The sequence below is a fragment of the Mirounga leonina genome, unplaced genomic scaffold (assembly GCF_011800145.1).
Source record: "Mirounga leonina isolate KUSES-001 unplaced genomic scaffold, KU_Mleo_1.0 Mir_125, whole genome shotgun sequence".
NCBI lineage: Eukaryota > Metazoa > Chordata > Mammalia > Carnivora > Phocidae > Mirounga > Mirounga leonina.
The window spans coordinates 31,018,584-31,038,403 of NW_023270305.1; the positions used below are offsets into that span (position 1 = coordinate 31,018,584).

The window sequence follows — 19,820 nt, forward strand, 5'->3', positions numbered from 1 at the left end:
TAAAATGGTGCAACTCCATGGAAAATAGATGGGCAGTTCCTCAAAAAGTTAAACATAGAAATACCATACAACTGAGCAATTACACCCCTACGTATATACCCAAAAGAACTGAAAACAAGTACTCAAATACGTATTTGTACAAGAATGTTTATAGCAGCCTTATTCACAATAGCCAAAAGTAGAAATAACCCAAATGTCCATTAATAGATGAATCTATAAGCAAATTGTCTTATATACATACAACAGAATATTACTTAGTTATAAAAAGGAATGAAGTACTGATACATGCCAAAACATGGATGAACCTCAAAAATGTCATGCTAAGTGAAGGAAGCCAGACACAAAAGGCCACATATTGTATGATTCCATTTATATGAGATGTCCAAATCGGTAAATCCACAGAGACCAGGTGAAGATATGGGGAGGGGGGAAATAGGAGATTTCTTTTGGGGAGATTAAAATGTTTTGAAGCTAGATAGAAGTAGGTGGTGGTTGCATGACAATGTGAATGTACTAAATATCACTGGATTATATACTTTAAAATGGTTAATTTTATGTTATGTGAATTTCACTTCAATTAAGAAAAAAAAAAAAAGCTCACACTAGTGTGGGTCTCCCCAGGGCTATCTGCCCTGTGTATGCTCAGCCTCACAGTTGGTCATGAGAACAAGGAAAATATTGAGGGAGACTCTAGCCTCTGACTGGGCTGTAGGAGCAGGCCTTCCTCCCTTAGAAGTGTGCACCCTTGAGGTCAAGGCCTGGGTCTTTTTTTTAGTTAGTTTCAGAGGTAGAATTTAGTGATTCATCAGTTGCATTTAACACCCAGTGCTCATCACATCACGTGCCCTCCTTAATGCCCATCACCCAGTTACCCCATCCCCCCACCCACCTCCCTTCCAGCAACCCTCAGTTTGTTTCCTAGAGTTCAGCGTCTCTTACTTATGGTATGCCTCCCTCTCAATTTTCATCTTATCTTATTTTTCCTTCCCTTCCCCTATGTTCATCTGTTTTGTTTCTTAAATTCCACATATGAGTGAAATCATATGGTATTTGTCTTTCTCTGACTGACTTATTTCGCTTAGCATAATACCCTCTAGTTCCATCCACATGATTGCAAATGGCAAGATTTCATATATATATCTTCTTTATCTATTCATCTGTTGATGGACATCTAGGCTCTTTCCATAGTTTGGCTATTGTGGACATTGCTGTTATAAACACTGGGGTGCAAGTGCCCCTTTAAATCAATATGTTTGTATCCTTCGGATAAATACCTAGTAGTGCAATTGTTGGGTCATATGGTAGCTCTATTTTTAACTTTTTGAGGAACCTCCATACTGTTTTCTAGAGTGGCTGCACCAGCTTGCATTCCCACCAACAGTGTAAGAGCGGCCCCCTTTCTCTGCATCCTCACCAACATTTGTTGTTTCCTGACTTGTTAATTTTAGCCATTCTGACCAGTGTAATGTGGTATCTCATTATGGTTTTGATTTGTATTTCCCTGATGCTGAGTGATGTGGAACATTTTTTTCCTGCGTCTGTTGGCCATTTGTATGTCTTCTTTGGAGAAATGTCTGCTCATGTCTTCTGAGGGCAAGGCTGGGTCTTGGTCACTCAAGGCCCCACTGAGCCGGAGGGCCTCTCCAAAAGAAAAGAAGTTAAAAAAAAAAAAAAAAAAAGGCAGAAGGAGGAAAAGGAGGAAGAGAAAAGAGTGACCAGAATTAGGGTCCAGCTCCACCCTGCATACCCGGGGGACCTTGAGTATCCTGACTTCTCTGAGCCTCAGTCGCCTCAACTGTCACAGGGAGTCATGACCCTTCCAGGGCAGGGGGCGACCACACGCGTGCAATTGCTTGGCGCAGGACAGCGTTGTCACCTCTTCACCGGAAAGCAGGGGGTCCTAGCGGGCTCTTTGGAAACGCACGCAAGACCTTTGAAATGCCGGAGGATGAGGGCGGAGACCTTGCCAAGCTCACACCGGACTCCCTCCCCTACCCCGCCCGGTCCTGTCCTTCCTGTCCCTCCCCCCACAACCCACCCCAGCTGCCCCGCCCCGCCCCGCTCCCCACCCGCCGCCAGCCTGGACGGTCTCAGCAGCGTCCCGCTGGGACCAGGTGTCCCGGACGTGCCAAGATGCAGCCGGGGCTCTGGCTCCTCCTGGCCGCGCAGCTCGCAGGTAAGACGGGGAGACTCGCGGGGCGCGCGGGGCTGGAGCTGGTGGTCTGCCCTGGACCCGGGAAGAGCCCGAGCCCTAGAGTTTAGAAAAGGCTGTCCCGGGAGGATGCAGAGCCCAGAGGCCGGGGCTGTGGGGGTCCCCGGGAGGCGGCGCGGCAGGCACAGACCCTGAGCGTGGAAAAGAAATTCATCTCCCCAGTTCATTACTCCAGGGATCCCTGAAGCCCTAGGATTGAGGCTACTCTCCCCCAAAAGCGTGGAGGGGAGGGAAGAGAGGAGGCGGGGAGGGGAGGATTTGAGAAGGAAGAAAAGAGAAAGGGGAAGGATATACAGAGAGGAAAGAAAAAACCGCCCTTGTCTAGGGTTCCCACAGGGATGTGCCCCCAGGAAGGTTCCAGAGGCTCAGTTTGGCTTTGATGTCCCATACTTGGCCCAGGGTTCTGTTGAGACATTTTTAGTACTTCCGGGGAAGTACTTGTGGTACAATCTGCCAAACACCAAGCTACTGCCCGCTCTCGGACAGGTGTGGCCGAGGACTCCCTCGGGGTTCCCTGGCTTGTGGGAGCTCTGTGGTGCAGCTCCCAGAACCAGCTGCGGGAGTTGGAATGTTGCAGTCGGAATGTAGCGGGGAGTCTCCGTCCCTCTCATAAGCCCAACCAGACTGCCTCTTGGAAGAAGCCCCTCCACACCCCAAACTGCCCACTACCCTGCGGTTGATTGCTCTTTTCCCCAAAAAGCCCAAAGCTGGTCATCCTGCCAACAGTGACAAGGTCTGCCAGCCCCCTACTGTGATCTGGTGAGCTCAACCCCATCTCAGATAGAAGCTAGTCCAGGCCATTCAAAACTAGTAGTTATTGCCGATTGTTTTAGAAACAGCAGGTCCCTCTGAGTATGGAATCACTGGGAGAGGGTCAAATGAATTCCACGAGACCGCATGGGTATCGAGGCCTGGCTCTGTGTCTGGCACCGAGATGGGGCTTGGCCATGCTGGGTATTCAGCCTCCGGGGACACAAGAGAGAGACCAGGGTGTGTCGCAGCAACAAGCCTGCATGTCAGGACACAGGAAGGGGAACATACACACAAAGCCCAGGATCCTTTTGGGACCCTTTACCCCTTAAGGAGTCACTTCTAGGCTTTCTTGCAAGAACTTCAGGAGTCTGCATATTTGCAGACCCACTATGTGCACAGGGGGACAGGACAGCGATCCAGGAGAGGATCACAGGTCTCCTCGATTCAGGGAGTGACTCAGAGCTCAGGTTCTGTGGTCCCAGACTTGGGTTTGAATCTGGATCCACCACATACAGGCTGTGTAACCTTGAGCATGCCCATAACTTTCCTGAGCCTCTGTTTCCTCATGTGTAAAATGGGTGTAAAACAGGATCTGGTGAGGATTAAGTGACATAATGCATGTACCATGCTGGGCACAGTTCAGTACAGATTGGCATCATTGTTTCTTATTATCTCCCCCAAGATGTCAATGACCCCCAAACAGTGAAGAAGCTCTGCTCTGCTGAAAAGGCAGGATGGTGTTTAGGGAGAAAAGAGAAGGCCCAGTAGGCACGTGGGCACCAGGTACCATGTTATTCTTGGTGTGCGCCGAAGCTCGGAGTGGCCTGTGAGTGGAACCAAAAAGCTTACGTTTGTGGCCCGCTATGGGGCCATGAAGCCTGAGACACAAGCATTGTCAGGATTGTGACTCTAGGCCGCTGCCTCAGTAGGCCAGCTCCCCTTGGGTACACACACACACACACACACACCACACACACACACCCTCTGGACTCCCGTGCCCTCCCATGCCTCGAAGTTCCTAGGTCTCTGCCCCGGTCTGTAGGATCTCCCTTTGCCCCACAGCTAAAATGGAAGGCTCACCAGGTCAGATTTGGTGTGTTGGACTTGGCTGTGAAGGACCCATTCAAATCTTTCCTAAGATGTCATCTGCTGCCTGTAACATCCCCTGGTGTGTGAGACACGTAGACAATGAAGTACCCGTGTACAGCGCTTTACAGTTTGAAGTGGGTTTTCTTGGATGTTCTAACCCTCGCAGGCGAGCAGGCAAGCAGGCCTCCAGCTGCCCTCCTCCTAAAGGGCAGAGACAGACTCCTTGACTTCCTGCAGTCCCACTGCTGGTAGGGGCAGAAGCTGGGTTCAAGGCCAGGTCTTGGAGTTCTGGTCTAGTTCTCCATGAACAATCCCCTACTTATCGATGCTTCCCAACTTGAGACTAAAATGAAATTCCAGGGCTGCTTCTGGGGTGTCTGACCTTCCCTTCGGGGATGGGGATCCAGTGACCTATCACTTGCTAGGCTAAGAATTTGAAGGCCGTGGTGGCTCGTATGGCAACAGTGAGTTCCTCTTGCTTGAGCATGTCTTGCAGAAAGAGTGGCTGGCCCTCTTTTAGATTGGCCAGACCAGCCCCGAGCTCTGCCTCTGATCTGGGGCTCCTCCGGGCTGCCTGAGTCTCCGCCACCTGCTTGGAGCCTGTTGAAGGCCTGTCCCTAGACTGGCAGCAGGACAAGGAGAAAGGCAACCGGCTTTGACTTCAGGCTTTGAATCTTTGAGTTTGAATCCCAGGTCACTTACTAGCTTGTCCCACTTGGTGGGACTTTGAACAAGTAACTTCATGCCTCAGTTTCCTCATCAGTGTCATGGGGATAAAAATCCCCCAATAAGTTTGAGGTTGGATTAAGATCATTTATACAAAGAGCCAGGCATATAAGCAAGCAATCAATAAATGGCAGCTCTCTCCCCATCCCCTCCATAAAACCGGCCATAGGAAACACCTGATTGCAGATGGTCTCCTGGGAGGTGGGGTGCTCGAGCTCCGAGTCCGGGAGCCACCAGCGGCGTTTGCCACAGCCCCTGGCCCCTGCAACTGGGCAGGGACTCCCATGGCTTTACTTCGATGCTTGACTCTGTGACTCTGAAGCCCCACAACTGTGGTTGGGAAAACGTGTTGGTGATCTCTGCTTCTTCTGCTTCTCATAGCTCTCCATGGCAGCTCAGTGCTCCAGCAGGCCCCTGGGTCCATACTGGTTCAGACCAACCAGAGGGTGATAATGTCCTGTGAAGCCAAAACCTCCCCCACTAGCACACGCATCTACTGGCTGAGACAGCGCCAAGCTCCGAGCCCGGACAGTCACCATGAGTTCCTGGCCTTCTGGGATTCCGTAAAAGGGACTGTGTACGGCCAAAAGGTGGAGCAAGAGAAGCTAACTGTGTTTCCGGATGCAATGAGGTCCATTCTCAATCTCACAAGAGTGAAGCCAGCAGACAGTGGCGTCTACTTCTGCATGACCATCGGGACCCCTGAGCTGACCTTCGGGAAGGGAACGCAGCTGAGTGTGGGTAAGAATCTAGCTCAATGCTGTCGATGAGCATGGAGCACCTGCTGGGTGCTGGGTGCGTGCCAGGCACCGGAGCTGCCTCCGCTCTCAGCCGCCCGCCCCCGCCCCTGCCCCCGCCCCGCAGGAGAGAGTGCCGGCTAGCACCGTAGCTGGTAGGAACGGACTTACCCAGAGCCAGGCAGAGGCAAGTGTTCTGTGTAGTCATTTCAGTCCCCACTGCCATCTACCCTGGGAGGTAAGATGCTGATTCCTATTGCAGATGGGATGCCTCAAAGCATTGCTGCTTCTTCTGGGGACAAGGCGGTGCTGTCCTTCAGCCACATCAGGTCTCCCTGAGGCTCTGCCTAGATTGGGCTGAGTCCTGGGGCCTAACAGTGGTCTCAGAAATTCCCACTGAGTGTGCACACCAGGAAAGAAGGTCATCACTGCCTGGACATACCCAGTGAGAGCATTTCTAGGGCCGGAGGATGCCCTTACATACTGAATGGGTTGGGGGAAGCTGTGGCTCATACCCACACCCAGAGGTACAGGGAGGAAGGAGACTGGACCCCAGGCCTAGCTGCAAATTCTGCTGCATATTCATTGTGTGCCTTTGCACTGGGGTCCCTCTGCTCCCTGGGCCTCAGGTTTCCCATCTGTTTCACGGGGCTGCCGTTGGCCTCCATGACCCCCTCCAACCCCGAGAAGCTGCAGTTCTGGGAGTTAAGTCAGCACGCCCCATAGAAAGAGATGATAAGCCACAGATGTGATTTAAAAATTTCTGATGCCACGTTAAAAAAAGTAAAAAGAAACAAGTGGAATTAATTTCAATACTGTATTTTTAACCAGTTTATCAACAATACCATTTAACTTGTAATCAATATGAAAATTATTATTGAAATATTTTGCGTTCCCTTTTCATACTAAGTGTTCGATGTGTTTCTTACCCACCGCACACCTTGAGTGAGACTGGCCAGTGGCACAGAGAGCAGATGGCCACACTCTTGGACAGTGAGGAGTAAGCTCTGAGAGGTGTGAGGGAATCATGGCAGAAATTCTCAAAGGCCTGCACCTGACTTTAGCCCCCTCCCCACATTAGCCAACGGCCGGCCGACCCCCTGCGCTCCTCCCACTGTCCTGCTTCCCTCTCACCTGGGTTCTTCTCAGGCTGGGGGCTGAAGAATGACAAGGGGACCCCCCCTTCCCAGGAACTGGACCACTCAGCATGGGAAGATGCAGAGACAGCTGGGGCAGCAGCACCATTAGGAAGAAAGAAACAGGGGTGCAGCTGTCTCATCTCACCAGCTTTGGGTCTTCAGTCAGGAGGTAGGGGTGGGGGCGAGATCTCTGGGCAAGAAGCCGAGGCATGCTCAGTAGGGTGTCGACTGATTCCTATATTGAAATTTGGGCTTTGGGGGGTTTGGGGTTTTGGTTTGGTTTATTGTTTTTGTCTCTACAAGCCTCACATTTTCCCACTCATGAGATTTCGGGGTCTGAGGAAGGTAGATGATGAAATAAACAAAGCTGGTTTCTAGAAGCTTCCCCTCCACCTACACCACCCCCACTCACTCCTGGCTTTGATATTTCCAAACCCCTCATGCTGCTCAGCTCCCTGAGAATAGCGGACCCTTCCCAAAGCATGTGCTTGCACCTCGCCAGAATTAGGGTATCCAGAGCCACACCCCGCCCTTCCTGCCAGAGGTCAGCACATATTGAAGGAGGAACCTCAGGTAGTAAAGAAAGTATTGGAGAAAGACAGGGCCTTTTGGGGGCCGCTTAACCTTACCATGGGCTCAAAAGTCCTGTCCTTTTCAAAGAGGAGAGAAGTGGGGAGATTAGAACGGGGACAGGGGGAGTTAGGAGTCATCAAGGGGACCCAGCTCTGGGCAAGAAGAAACTAAAATGGAACAAGCCTCCCCACAAACCCCTCATCAGACACAGACACCGAGCCCAACCAAGACGCTGAGGTGCTATAGACTGGCTCCCCTGCAGGCTTCCCACTGACCAGCCGAGAGACCTCTGTGCCTCCTCATGTATAAAGTAAAGGGAAGGGGCACTTCCGGGGCCGTAAGGAGGAAAGGAGGAAACAATGCTGGGCCCCCACTGGGCAGAGGGCCGTGCTCCCGCACACTTTGGGAGCACCATAGCCAGTGTCCTTTTCCCTCTTATGCTAGTTTCCCTCAGCATTCCCATGGCTGAGGGCCTTGACCTGATGTGCCTAACTTTTTGTTAGAAAGCATTTGCACCTGAGGAAGGGTGGCGTCGTGAGAGCCTGGAATCAGGGTCTCTTGGCTCAGATCCTGGTAGTGCTGTTTAAGGCTTCCTGAACTTTAGACGAGCTATTCCAGTTCTCTGAGCCTAGGCCTCCTTGGGGATAAGATGGGGGTCCTAGTGCCTGTCCCAAAGTTGTTGGGTTCAATAAGCTTAAGCTTAAGCTCAAGTGCTTGGCTGTGCCCCTGGCACATGGTGAGACTTAGTAGGGGTCCGTTCTAGTTAGTTGGTTCTCCCCAGAAACCTCATGAAGCAGGCAGAGGATGCGTGTTATCTCCACTTTCCAGAGGACACTCAGGCTGGCGAGGGTCCACAGTGTCCACTTCTTATGGAAGATGCCAGCCCCGAAATGGCCATTTCCTGGCGGCCCCTCTCTGTCCCCTTGACACTAGAGTTTAAATTTATGGTGTCACTATCTTCCCTCTCCTACCGTTTTGCAGAAAGTCATTGCAGTGAAACGTCTTTGCTCACCTCACAGAGACAAGGGTTGGATTCAGCAGCACCCGGTGCTCACAGCATTCCTAGCACCTCAGAGCCTCCGGTGCCTCCCTTGGCTCAGTGTGCTTGTCCCCCTGCCCTGCCCCAACACATCACAGTGTGACACTGGATTAGAACAGAAGAGAGGAGTGACCCACCCAGGCGTCAGGAGAGGGGTTGGTGGGGCCAGGCAGGCACATTGCACTGTGGGGCCTCGGGGCCAGCCCCTCACATCGCTGGTGTTCATCTTTGAAATTAAAGGTTGAGACTAGAGGTCGTTCCAGCTCTGATAGTATATGATTTGTAAAGACACTTGAGAAGGAAAGAAAATCCCCATTGCAACCTGCATGCTATTGTACATATGGGAAAGGGCACCCACCTCCTTTCCATGAGCTTCCTCCAACCACTTAGGAATTAGCAGTTTGGCTGAGGGGCTGGTCTTGTCAAGGGTTTGGGGACTCTGGCTTCCTCTCAAGGTCTTCGGCCAGGGGGAGCCTGCTGAGGCCAGGGGGAGCAAATCTCGGGATGAAAATCCCGAGAAGGAACTGGGAGTCATCTTTATTTCAGCAGATGGGGAAACTGAGGCACAAAAAAGTAATAGGACTTGCCCCAAGTCACACAGTGGTTAATCAGGGCTGCTGGGGCTCTGTTCAGGACCATATGGATGCAGAGCCCCTCTCTTTCCTGGACAGCAAAACAACCCCCTGCCTAGGCCCTCAGTTAGGTCTGAGAGTTGGGAAAACACCTAGAAAATTCTATCGCTCTGTAACCTTGGAGCCCTGTAGCAGCCTAGTCATAGAGGCTTTAGTACCTGGATGGAAGACATGAGATTTTAACTTTTGTCTGGAACTCCACCCACTGTTTACATGTCTTGCTTGCTTTCTGTAGTTGATGTCCTTCCCACCACTGCCCAGCCCACCAAGAAGCCCACCCCCAAGAAGAAAGTGTGCCCGTCCCCAAACCCTGTGACCCAGAAGGGTGAGTTCTCCCATCTTCCTGGACCTTCAGAAGCACAGCAGGATGTCTTCCTTCCCTCCCTCCCTCCTTCCTTCCTTCCTTCCTTCCTTTCCTTCCTTCCTTCCTTCCTTCCTTCCTTCCTTCCTTCCTTCCTTCCTTCCTTCCTTCCGCAAGCCCTTCCCACCTGTGGACTCTAGCCTGTTTCTCTGGCCCCGCCCAAGCTGAGGTCGGAAGGGAAGTTGAGTATGACCACAGTGCTGCCCTCCAGCAGCTCACAGTCTAGTGGGGGACACGCTTACAAATCATCACAGGGCAAAACCTAATGGAGGCTATGTCCACCCCCAAAACCTGCACACCAGTGTTCCTAGCAGCATTACTCATAATCGCCAAAAAAGTAGAAGCTCAGAAACCCACCAACTGATGAATAGATTACCTAAATATGGAATATCCATACAATGGAATATTATTTGGCCATCATAAACAGTGAATTACTGATACAAGCTACAATATGGATGAACCTTGAAAATATTACACAGTGAAAGAAGCCAGACACAAAAGATCCTGTATTATGGGATCCCATTGATAAGAAATGTCCAGAATATGACATTTCACAGAGACAGAAAGTAGATGAATGGTTGCCTACAACTGGGGGGTTGGGAAGGAATGGGGAATGATTGTTAATAGGTACAGGATTTTTTGTGGGGTGAGATGAAAATGTTCTAAAATTAGATTGTGGTGATTGATAGTTGCACAACTCTGTGAATATACCCAAAACCATCAAATTATACACTTGGAGCAGGTGAACTTTATATGTAAAATCTATCTCAGTAAAGCTGTTAGCAAACAAAAGTACCGAACCCAAAGGACCAAAACTTTAAAGTCTCTCAGTTTGGATGCTTACCAGAGGACCTGACACACAGCGTGTGCTAATATGTGTTTGTTAATGAGTGAACAAACTTCCGTCTCTGTGCTATATGCCCAGAGACAGCAGCTGGAGGGCGCGGCGTGTGCTCACACACACACACAGACATAGACACACACACACACACAGAGACACACAGACACAGACATAGACACACACAGACACACACAGAGACACACAGACACAGACACACAGACACACACACAAAGACATAGACACACAGAGACACACACACACACACACACAGACATAGACACACACAGATACACACACAGACACAGACACACACACACATAGACACACAGAGATATAGACACACACACACATAGACACACACAGACATAGACACACACAGACACACACAGACACACACACAGACACACACAGACATAGACACACACACAGACACACACACACACTTCACTTGAACCATCAACCCAAATGTGTTTCTGGAAAAATACTGAGCCCTGTCCCCCAGAAGATACTGGTGACAAACAGAAAGCGTCATCTGCTCCTACCCACAGAACAAATGGCGGCAAACCAGCACGCTAGAGCTGCCCGCGCTACTGGGGTTGCTCGGTCTCAAATACGTCAAGTAACAGAAAGAGCCTGAGGAGAGGCACCTAATGGGATCGGGGGATCAGAGCAGGAAGCTGCCCCACGGGGTCACAGTAGTAAAGGAAACCAGAGTCCATACGCAGAAGGGCACAGTCTTGGGGAGCATGAGGTGGAGATAGAATGAGGTAAAGTATCTATGCCCCACGACTTGGCCTAAAGGATCTCAGGTCGGTTACAACAAAAAATGACACAAAAGGCAAATACACCAGGGCCACTGAGTTGCGGGTGCCGAAACTGGGTCTGTGTGTGCTGGGATTCTAGAGAAGTAGAGAAGCAGCGAAGCCAGCTGCACCAGAGGGAATACTCCAAATACCCTGGCACCAACGCCCCTGCCCCCCCCGGTGAGGTAAAGAAACAACCCCAGGCGCTCATCTTGAGGGGGGCACCCAGCTAGAGCCCACAGCTTGTCGTCATGAATGAAACCACACGGCCACCCTGGGGAAGGGCCTGCTCCCCAAGGCTTCGGGCTGTCCCTGGAGATGACATTGAGAGCAACGGTGTGGTAGCCTCTAGGCTTCAGGGGACTCCGAAACCCGAGCAGGGCAAGAAAGGCCAGGCCAAGCCATACAAGCGGCCAATATATGAAAATAGGCTGACGCTGACAAATCATCAGGGAATGCAAGTGAAGTATCATGTTAAACCCACTACACTGGCAAAAACTAAACACTTGGGCAATACTGAGGGTCGGCAAGGGCCACAGCTGGTGGTTAGGAATGAAAAGCAGTGCAGGCTTTTTGGAAGGCTCTTCACAGGGTCTATCACAACTTTAAACAGACATGGTTGATGGTTTGGTGGTTCCTGTTTTCAGTGTCTGCCTCAGGCTGCCTGGTACATTAGGAAAAATGTACCAGGATATTCCCTGCAGTTATTTGTAAAAGTAAAACATAGGAAACAAACAAAATGCCCATCTGATGGCTGAATAATCCATGGTATGTCCAAACTGCAAATGTTACTCTGCTAGGAAAAGTGTGTGCTGAGATACTTTTTTAAAAAGATTTTATTTGTTTATTTTAGAGAGAGGTGGGGGGAGGGGCAGAGCGAGAGGGAGAGAGGGTCTCAAGCAGACTCTGCGCTGAGCGTGGAGCCCGACTCGGGGCTCAGTCTCACGACCCTGAGATTACGACCTGAGCCAAAACAAAGAGTCAGACGCTCAATGGACTGCACCACCCAGGCGCCCCCTGATATATTTAAGTGAAGAAAAAAATGGTTTGCCAAACAATTTGTACAGTATAAGCCACTGTATGCTTTAAAAAAAACCTGTATGTGTTTGTGTAAATTATGCATGTGTAAATGCAAAGAGAAAGGTACCAAATTAACCATGGCATTTTTTTCCTGTGAAGGAGCTAGCATGCCAAGGAGCACTCTAACCATATACTTGAATCCTTTACAAGGAAAATATATTCAGCAATCTCTTGTATAGTTAAAATAAAAGCTTTAAAAATAAGTAGTAAAAATCTCTTTACCGGGCATGAAAATTATCTCCTTTCAACATAAGTAGCTCCTGAGTTTAATTAATTTTTAAAATGATGATGCGGGACATAACATTTTCCATGTAAAATTATCTCAGTGTGTTTAAAGTACCTAGAAAGAAAGAGAAGAAAAATGTGCAAACAGTGGTATTCTCTGGGAGGTGGGACTTCCGGTTGACTTCCCTCTTTGTCTTTTTATGTGCATGCCTCGGATGTTCAGTAAGTGTGTCTTTTCCAGGCCCCTCCTGTGGCCCCCTCACCCTCGGCCTCCTGGTGGCCGGAGTCCTGCTTCTGCTGGTGTCCTTGGGAGTGGCCATCCACCTACACTGTAAGTTTTGCCCTCTTGGGCCACCATAGTGGCTCCTTTTGCTGTCGGAGGTGTCCCTGAGCGTCCATCCTTCTCTGGGGGAGACGGACAGATGGCAGAAGTCTACACCTGCCCCCAGCCCATGGCTGCAGAGGTGCGGGGATCAGAGACCACCCTGTCTCTGGAGTCAGACAGACCTGGGTTTGAAGCCAACCCCACTATTTGCCCATCTAGGGACCGTGGCCTCTCTGAGCCTCAGCCGCCCCATCCAGGAGTAACAGTGTTACCTACCGCCCAGGGTGGCTGTTTGTAAGGTCCTGCCCCGAGGGCCCAACGTGGGGTATGAGCTCAGTCAGTGGGAACTCCCATGAGCAGTCGGGATGCAAGCAGTACAAAGAAGACATTGACCTGGGGTTTGGGTTACGTTCCCAGAAGCTTGAACTCCTCCTCCTCTGCGAGGCTGCAGGAAGACTGATGACTGTCTCTCCGGGCCGCCCTGGAGATGAGATCATGTCCTGCTCTGGGCTCCCAGGCTTCATCAGAAAGGGGGAGCTGCAGGGGAGGCCCGCATGGCTGCCCAAGAGCCCCGGGCTCCACCCTTGGCCCTTCTGCTCACCTGTGCCACCACGAGCAAGTCACTGACCCTCTCTGGGCTTCAATAAAATAGGAGAGGGTGGCTCGCAGAGGCATGGACTAGATCAGTGACGCTTTTATAGGTCGCAGACCCCTTTAAACTTGTGATAGCAGTTACAGACCCTCTCCCCAAAGAAATGTGTCACGTGCACATTTTTGCATAACATTACCATTCAGGACAGGATCCATTTGCCCCCATTAAAGTTCAGTGGTCTGCAAACCTTTTTTTTTTTTTTAAAGATTTTATTTATTTTTTTGACAGAGAGAGACATAGTGAGAGCAGGAACACAAGCAGGGGGAGTGGGAGAGGGAGAAGCTGGCTTTCCGCAGAGCAGGGAGCCCGATGTGGGACTCGATCCCAGGACCCTGGGATCATGACCTGACCTGAAGGCAGACACTTAACAACTGAGCCACCCAGGCGCCCTCTGCAAACCTTTTTGATCAAGGATCTCATTGGTAAAAAATTGTTAAATTATGAACCCCAGCTGCAAATAGATCTCATTATTTAAAAAAAAAAAGTTGAATTTTAAACTCTAACTGCAATTAGGTGTATTTATTTCATATATTAAGTATGTTATCAAATGTGGTTCATAACTGAAAAGTAATAAAAGATGAGATAGACCTGTAAATAAACATGCTTACACTTCCTTCCGGCATCCCTTGCGATTCCCCCAAATGCACACACTCTAGCTTGAGACCATCTGTCTGCACACCTCTCATTCCTGACCTGCTGGAAAGGGCAAACTGTCACGTTTAAGGACACACAGACCGGAGTAGATTCACTAAGTTCGAATTCTGGCTTTACTGCTTACTAGCTGCACGACTTTGGGCAAGTTACTCCGTGCCACGCATGCTCTGTGACTCAGTTTCTCCATATACCCAATGGAGGTACTAAGAGGAGTAGTCATTGGCTTCTGTGAGCGTGAAGGGAGTTAAAGCACATAAAGTTGGAGCACAGCCTGGAGCCAGGGAAGTGGTCTGAGGTCCTGGCTGCCCCCGTCATCTCCCTCCTCGCTCTCTGGGGCTGGGAGTCAGCGGCCCACCGCCCACACCAACCCACGTCCTTGTTTTCTTCTTCCAGGCCTGCAGAGGAGAGCCCGGCTTCGCCTCCTGAAACAGTAAGTGCTTGGGGCCTCGAAAAAGTGCCTGTGACGCGGCCCTGGGTGTGGTCCTGGCTTCCTCAGCCCCCGCTGTTGCCACAGCCTCTACCTGCGGGGATCCCAAGCCAGACCCCGCCTGCAAAAAAATCTCAGACTGTATAAATAGATGGAGCCATAGAGTTCAGGAGGAGAGATCGTCTAAACAAATGAAAATACTGGGTATTTCAAGCACGGAGAGACTTAGCTCTTAGCTCTCCTAATGATCACAATCAACTCTTCAAGCATAGAATACAGTAGGATGCCCCAAACTCTTTCCCTCCCAGCATTTCATTTGACTTGGTCCTGCAAGGACATAGGAGGGTTACTGTTAGAGACCAGCTGAAAGACTTGCTCAAAGCATTTGGGATAGTAAAGAGCAGGACTGGATCGGAAGACAAGTTGGTTCACTGCTTCCTTCCCTGCTCATGTGGGGCGTTGGGCTGCCTTGGTCCTGTCTTCCACCCTGGACCCCACCTGTGTCCCAGGAGTTGGCAAATCAAAAGGCACATGGACATGGGAGCTAAAAAGCCCCGGCTCTGCAGGCCACTGAGCTGCGTAAGCACAGGCAGATACCCAGAGGCTGAGGCCCTCAGAGGCCGGCGGCCAGAGGCTGCTTCCAGCCTCAGGGAGTGCCAGGCCTCAGCCAGACCATGAGCAGTGCTCTTGGATTGCTTTTTCGTCCTCAAAATACCGTTCCACATCTACCTCTCTCATTAATGACAATCCCCTCCATCTAGAGGTGTTTGGAGGAAAAAGAAAGCCCATCAAGCCTCTAGATTGAAGAGGGCAAAAGGGCCTGGTGCTCAAGAGCTCGGGCTGGGGGGTTTGAATCCTGTCTGCCGCTCTTCAACCGTGGGACCATAGGCGAGTCACTTCACCCCTCTGAGCCTCTGATTCCTCATCTGTGAAATAGGCTAACAGTACCAACCTCATGGCTCTTGTGAGGACTTACTGGGGTAGTACCCATAAAGTGCTCAGCCCTGGTCCCACGGAGTCGAAGGACAAACGCATGTCACTTACAAAAAGTCAACTCTACCATCCAAACAACCAAGGAACAAAATGTACTCCTAAATACTTGAAAATTTAAACTCCAGATAAACTCTGTATTATATTCTCGACATTATTATATGCATGGTATTTGTCTATATATTTGCTTGACTAAAGATAGTCACTGAAACATGCCTGCTGTCTTTTATGGGTGATTTTCAATGATAATTTTGATTGTGTACAGTTTTCACAATTTTATGTGCTGGATTTAGAAGTTAGCCCCTACCTAAGAGACGGTAACCTGAGTGTGTTTGTCTGAGCCTAGATCTGCAGAATGTTCTGTTCAACATCTTCCCCGTGGTGACCTCTAATGGAGAATGAGTCCCCATCGGGGTACTGGCCCCACTCAGCCCTTCATTTTAACTTGTTCCCCAGTGATTTGATGCCAGTTTTAGGGGACCTCTGAGGATCCACTGAGGTGGGGAAGGAGTTGGGGGTGAACATGGGAGCGGTGAGCTTGCTCACCCTCTGCTCACGGTGCTGCTGCCATTGACTACCTGTAGTTACGCTCGCCAGTGAGACATCATTTGAACAAAAGGGTTTGTGGCTAAAACAAAATTTGGAAATCCCGTCTCGTTTTGCTACCATGATCCAGGTGTGGGCGAAAGAGTCCATGGGCCTCACGGATCAGCTATTCCAAACTCAAGTTGCGATTTGGGGCAGACGCTCCCCAGCCCGAAACTGAGCCTGGAAAATCTTCCCATCAGCAAACCACCTTCTTCTGGCCCCTTAGTGTAGATTTGTGAGTAGCTTCTCTTAGAAGGTACTACAGGAAGTAACACTATTCAAAGCTAGAGTGCTTTGGACTTTGTTTTTTGAGCTTCTTAAATTTTTTTTTTTAATGACTAAGTTGGGCCCTAAAAACATACTAACAGAAAACTCCTGGCCCGGGGCTCCTTACTGCAAGTGCAACCCTGCATCCTCACCTGTCATTTGTCTTTGTTACAGGAAATTCATATCATTTCCCTGACAATAAGTGGGGTCTCAACTTGCTGTTGTTTTCAGGTTTTATAAATGAGCAAAAAATATGCTTTTGGGGTCCTGCTACAAAAATACGTTTGGTCAGTAACGAGCGAGATCTGGAAAAATGAGAGAGAAGAGCCACGCTCAACTCACTCTGCAGTGGAAATTTCGCTGGCCTGCCGAAGTTGCCTGCTTTTAACTATTGCAAGTTCTTTCTGTGGGCCTCACACATGGGAGCAACGTGTTACTTGGTCATCGGGAGCCACAGCGAGAAGGCTTCAGAGCCCCCGAACACTTCCTGCAACTCGGGGGCACACTGGAGGATGCTGCCATGACACCACTTCCAGCTCCCATACTCCCCCTGGGCTGGGCTGGGACCTTTGTGTTGGCTGTCCAGCCCTTGTCTCGCAAGTTGCTTTGCCCTGGTAGGGCACTGACGTGGAGTCCTGAGTCTCTCATGGGATGGCGCTGGGCTGGCTTCTCCTTGGTCTTCCCAGGCTGGGGCTGACTGCCCTCACCGAGAGCCCCAGAGACCAGACCCAGCTTGGAAACCAGCTTTCTGTGAAGGGCTGACCTGACTCCTGTAGTGATTTCAGTCTCCGGGGATGTCCTTTTGGGGCTGGGGATTTGTGGCTTTGAGAATGGGAAGTCACTTTATCTCCTATTAGGAATTTCCCCGACTTTCACTTCTGCTCTCCCATGGCTTGTATATTTCTCTCTCACTTTCTGTTCTTTTTATGAAAATGTCTTGGTTGTAAAAATAAAGTCCTGAATAAAAGATGCAAATGGGTCCTGTGATGGAAAAGCACAAAGCCCATCTGTACGGCAAAGATGTTGATGCTCGGCTGAAAAGAAATAACAAGGATAAAACGTGCCTGTCCTCATTCGCCCCTGTGACATGCTGTCGTCCATGTTGTAGGCATAGAGAGAGTCTCAGAAGTTGGGAAGCACCCCAGGCACCCAGCGCCAGGCGGCAGGGGCCCCAGGGGCTGGCCTCCCCTGGCCACCCCAAGCCACCTTCACTACACCTGTTGGGTTCTACAGAGTGGAACCCCAGGGACTCCTAGCCACAGACTGCTGACCTTGTACTAAAGAGAAGGTGGGAGGCATCAGGGTCTCTCTCTCAGCTTTGACAGGAAAAGCAAATGCAAGGGGAACACGCTGAGCTGGAAGAGGGAGTTGAGATGAGGAGCTCGTGCCTTCTGAAAAAGCCCAAGGGGATCTGATCTTAGCTTCCCACCCTGGGCTTTGGCAGTATGAGAGCTACTGAGCCAAAAATGACTGCAGCCTGAGGCTGCGTTAACAGAAGCACCAGGTGCAGGCCAACAGAGAACAGAGCCCCACCTGCTTTTCCCAGCCGGCTGGGAGGTGCCCTTGAAGAAGGGCAGTGGCAAACCAGGCTCTGCTCAGGGACCTCTGGCAGCCGCAGAAAACAGGAAAGGAAGATGGCTCGAGGGGAGGAGGCATCTGAGAGCTGCCTGTGGAGTGAAGGGGGCAGAACTAGGTGTGGCGGGTGGGAGTTAGAAGGGTGTTGGTGCAGGAGATGCTTGAGAGAAGCAAACGCTCTCTGCCCATCAGCTCTGAGGACGACAGGACAGGCTGCCTCCCAGGGCCCCAGGGAGGGGGGAAGGAGCCAGGGCGGCTGAGCCAGACTCCTCTAGGGTTCAGGTTTAAGGTGGGCTTCTTGCTCTGAGACATCCCATTTAGTGATAAGAGACTAAAGCCCAGGGGATGCCTGGGTGGCTCAGTTGGTTAAGTGCCTTCGGCTCAGGTCACGATCCCGGGGTCCTGGGATCCAGCCCAGGAGCCCCCACATGGGCTCTCTGTTCAGCAGGGAGTCTACTTCTCCCTCTCCCTGTCCCTCTGCCCCTCCCTCTGCTCGTGCTTGCTCTCTTTTTCTCTCCCTCTCTCACACACACTCTCTCTCTCAAATAAATAAAATCTTAAAAAGAGAGAGAGAGACTAAAGCCCAGATGTGCGACCTGCCTTCCCTGCAGGCTCACACCCAGTCCACAGCAGAAGTAAGAACTGGCCTCCAGGCCCCTCTCCCCACTTTAGGCTTGGCTGTGTGACAGCATCTCCCCATTGCTGTCTTTGCAATTGTGTTTTGTTTGCAAATTCACATGGAGGTGAGGTTGGAGGACCAGGGCCGCGGAAAGGGGGCGGGGGTGGGGCACCTCTGTCTCTTTTCTATGCAGCAGGTCCGTGCTACAGCTCGGTCTGCCCAGAGAGCTGGAGCAGGCTTGGCTGCCAGCAGCAGGGGCTGCGGTGAAGTCGTCTGCACCCAGCACCTGACTTTTCTTTTGCAGAAGGAACTGAGCATTTACTACTTTCTGGAGGTCCGTTATGGCAAAATATTTAAAAAAAAAATTTTTTTAATCTAGCTATCTTTTAACTCGCAATTCCACCTCTAGGCAATTGCCTTTAAAAAAAAAAACACATCTCAAGGTTCCATGCACAAAGAAATACACATCAAATCGGTTTTTGTCGTGCTGCTTAGTAGCCAAAAATTGGAAATTGTCCAAATGTCCATCAAGAAAAGACAAATCAATTGTGAGACAAGGGACTCATGGCAGCGATTAGGGAATGAGTGAGATCCATCCATGCAGGCTTCAAATGATGGCCACTACACCTGCATATATTTTAACAACATCTGTATGGATTATCCTCATTTGAAGTGCAATATATGGCCACTGTTAAAATTCAAACACGATAAAAACAGGCAAAGCAAATATACGTTAAAGTCAGGATATGGTTACCCTTATTGCAGGGGTGCTCCATAGGAGGGAGTATGAAGTTTGGGAGTTGGCATGTCCTGTCCCCCATCTGGGGGCTGCTCCTACGGGTGTGTTCAGTTTGTGGAAAACACTGAGCTATACACTCATGATATGTCAACTTTCATGTGTACATATGGAAATAGATATAGATTATACTCCAACAAAGACATGTTTTGAACATCTAAGTACAGAACATTGCAGAAATATGTAAAATTGGCATTAAAATTTTCTTGTTCTCCCAGATTTTTCCTGCCTGTACTCTTTTAAACAGAGAATTGAAATCTTATAAAATGTAATACGTAATACCTAAGATACAGAATATAAAAAATCGAATCTTATTATTCTGCAAATTTGATTTTTTTTTCTCTAATAATATATCAATGCCTCTGGACATATTTGTGTATGCATAGAAAAAGATCCGGAAGGATATACTCCAAGCTGTTAATGGTAGTTACTCTGGGGAGTTTCCACTTCTGCATTATACATGTCTGTGTTGCGTGAATTTTTACAACAATCATGTGTGACTTTTATAATTGGGGGTAGGAAACTTTGGAGAAAAGAAACGGCCTCTTTTTAGAAAGAGGCTCTGATCATCGTAATATTAAAAAATTGGAATCTGCTTCAGTAGCCGTCGATGGGAGATTTTGTTCACAAGTCACAATTTCTAAAAATCCGTGCAATGGAAATCACGTGACTCGTGCGGGGGCTGCCGGACTGCAGGGCCGAAGTCTCCAGTCGTGC

At 49.9% G+C, this 19,820-nt stretch overlaps 1 protein-coding gene across 2 annotated transcripts; it reads left to right on the plus strand.

Annotated features, from left to right (window-relative positions):
• The first annotated feature begins 1,741 nt into the window (after positions 1 to 1,741).
• Positions 1,742 to 17,069, plus strand: CD8B (CD8b molecule). 2 transcript variants are annotated; one of them, XM_035001107.1, is made up of 6 exons: positions 1,742 to 2,176; positions 5,162 to 5,521; positions 9,136 to 9,225; positions 12,452 to 12,541; positions 14,235 to 14,271; positions 16,345 to 17,069. In XM_035001107.1, the coding sequence occupies exons 1-6, from the start codon at positions 1,939 to 1,941 to the stop codon at positions 16,355 to 16,357; spliced, it is 828 nt and encodes a 275-aa protein (XP_034856998.1). In that variant the 5' UTR covers positions 1,742 to 1,938; the 3' UTR covers positions 16,358 to 17,069. The 2 variants fall into 2 exon arrangements, with proteins under 2 accessions (XP_034856998.1, XP_034856999.1); XM_035001108.1 differs by lacking the exon at positions 9,136 to 9,225.
• The last annotated feature ends 2,751 nt before the right edge of the window (positions 17,070 to 19,820 follow it).

What these genes read in the sequence shown, in the direction of transcription:
- CD8B (XM_035001107.1), top strand. Translation starts at nt 1,939, where the DNA reads ATGCCGGAGGATGAGGGCGGAGACCTTGCCAAGCTCACACCGGACTCC. An exon ending in GGGAACGCAGCTGAGTGTGG is followed by an intron (nt 5,522 to 9,135) that starts GTAAGAATCTAG and finishes TGCTTTCTGTAG; the next exon opens with TTGATGTCCTTCCCACCACT. An exon ending in AGTGGCCATCCACCTACACT is followed by an intron (nt 12,542 to 14,234) that starts GTAAGTTTTGCC and finishes TTCTTCTTCCAG; the next exon opens with GCCTGCAGAGGAGAGCCCGG.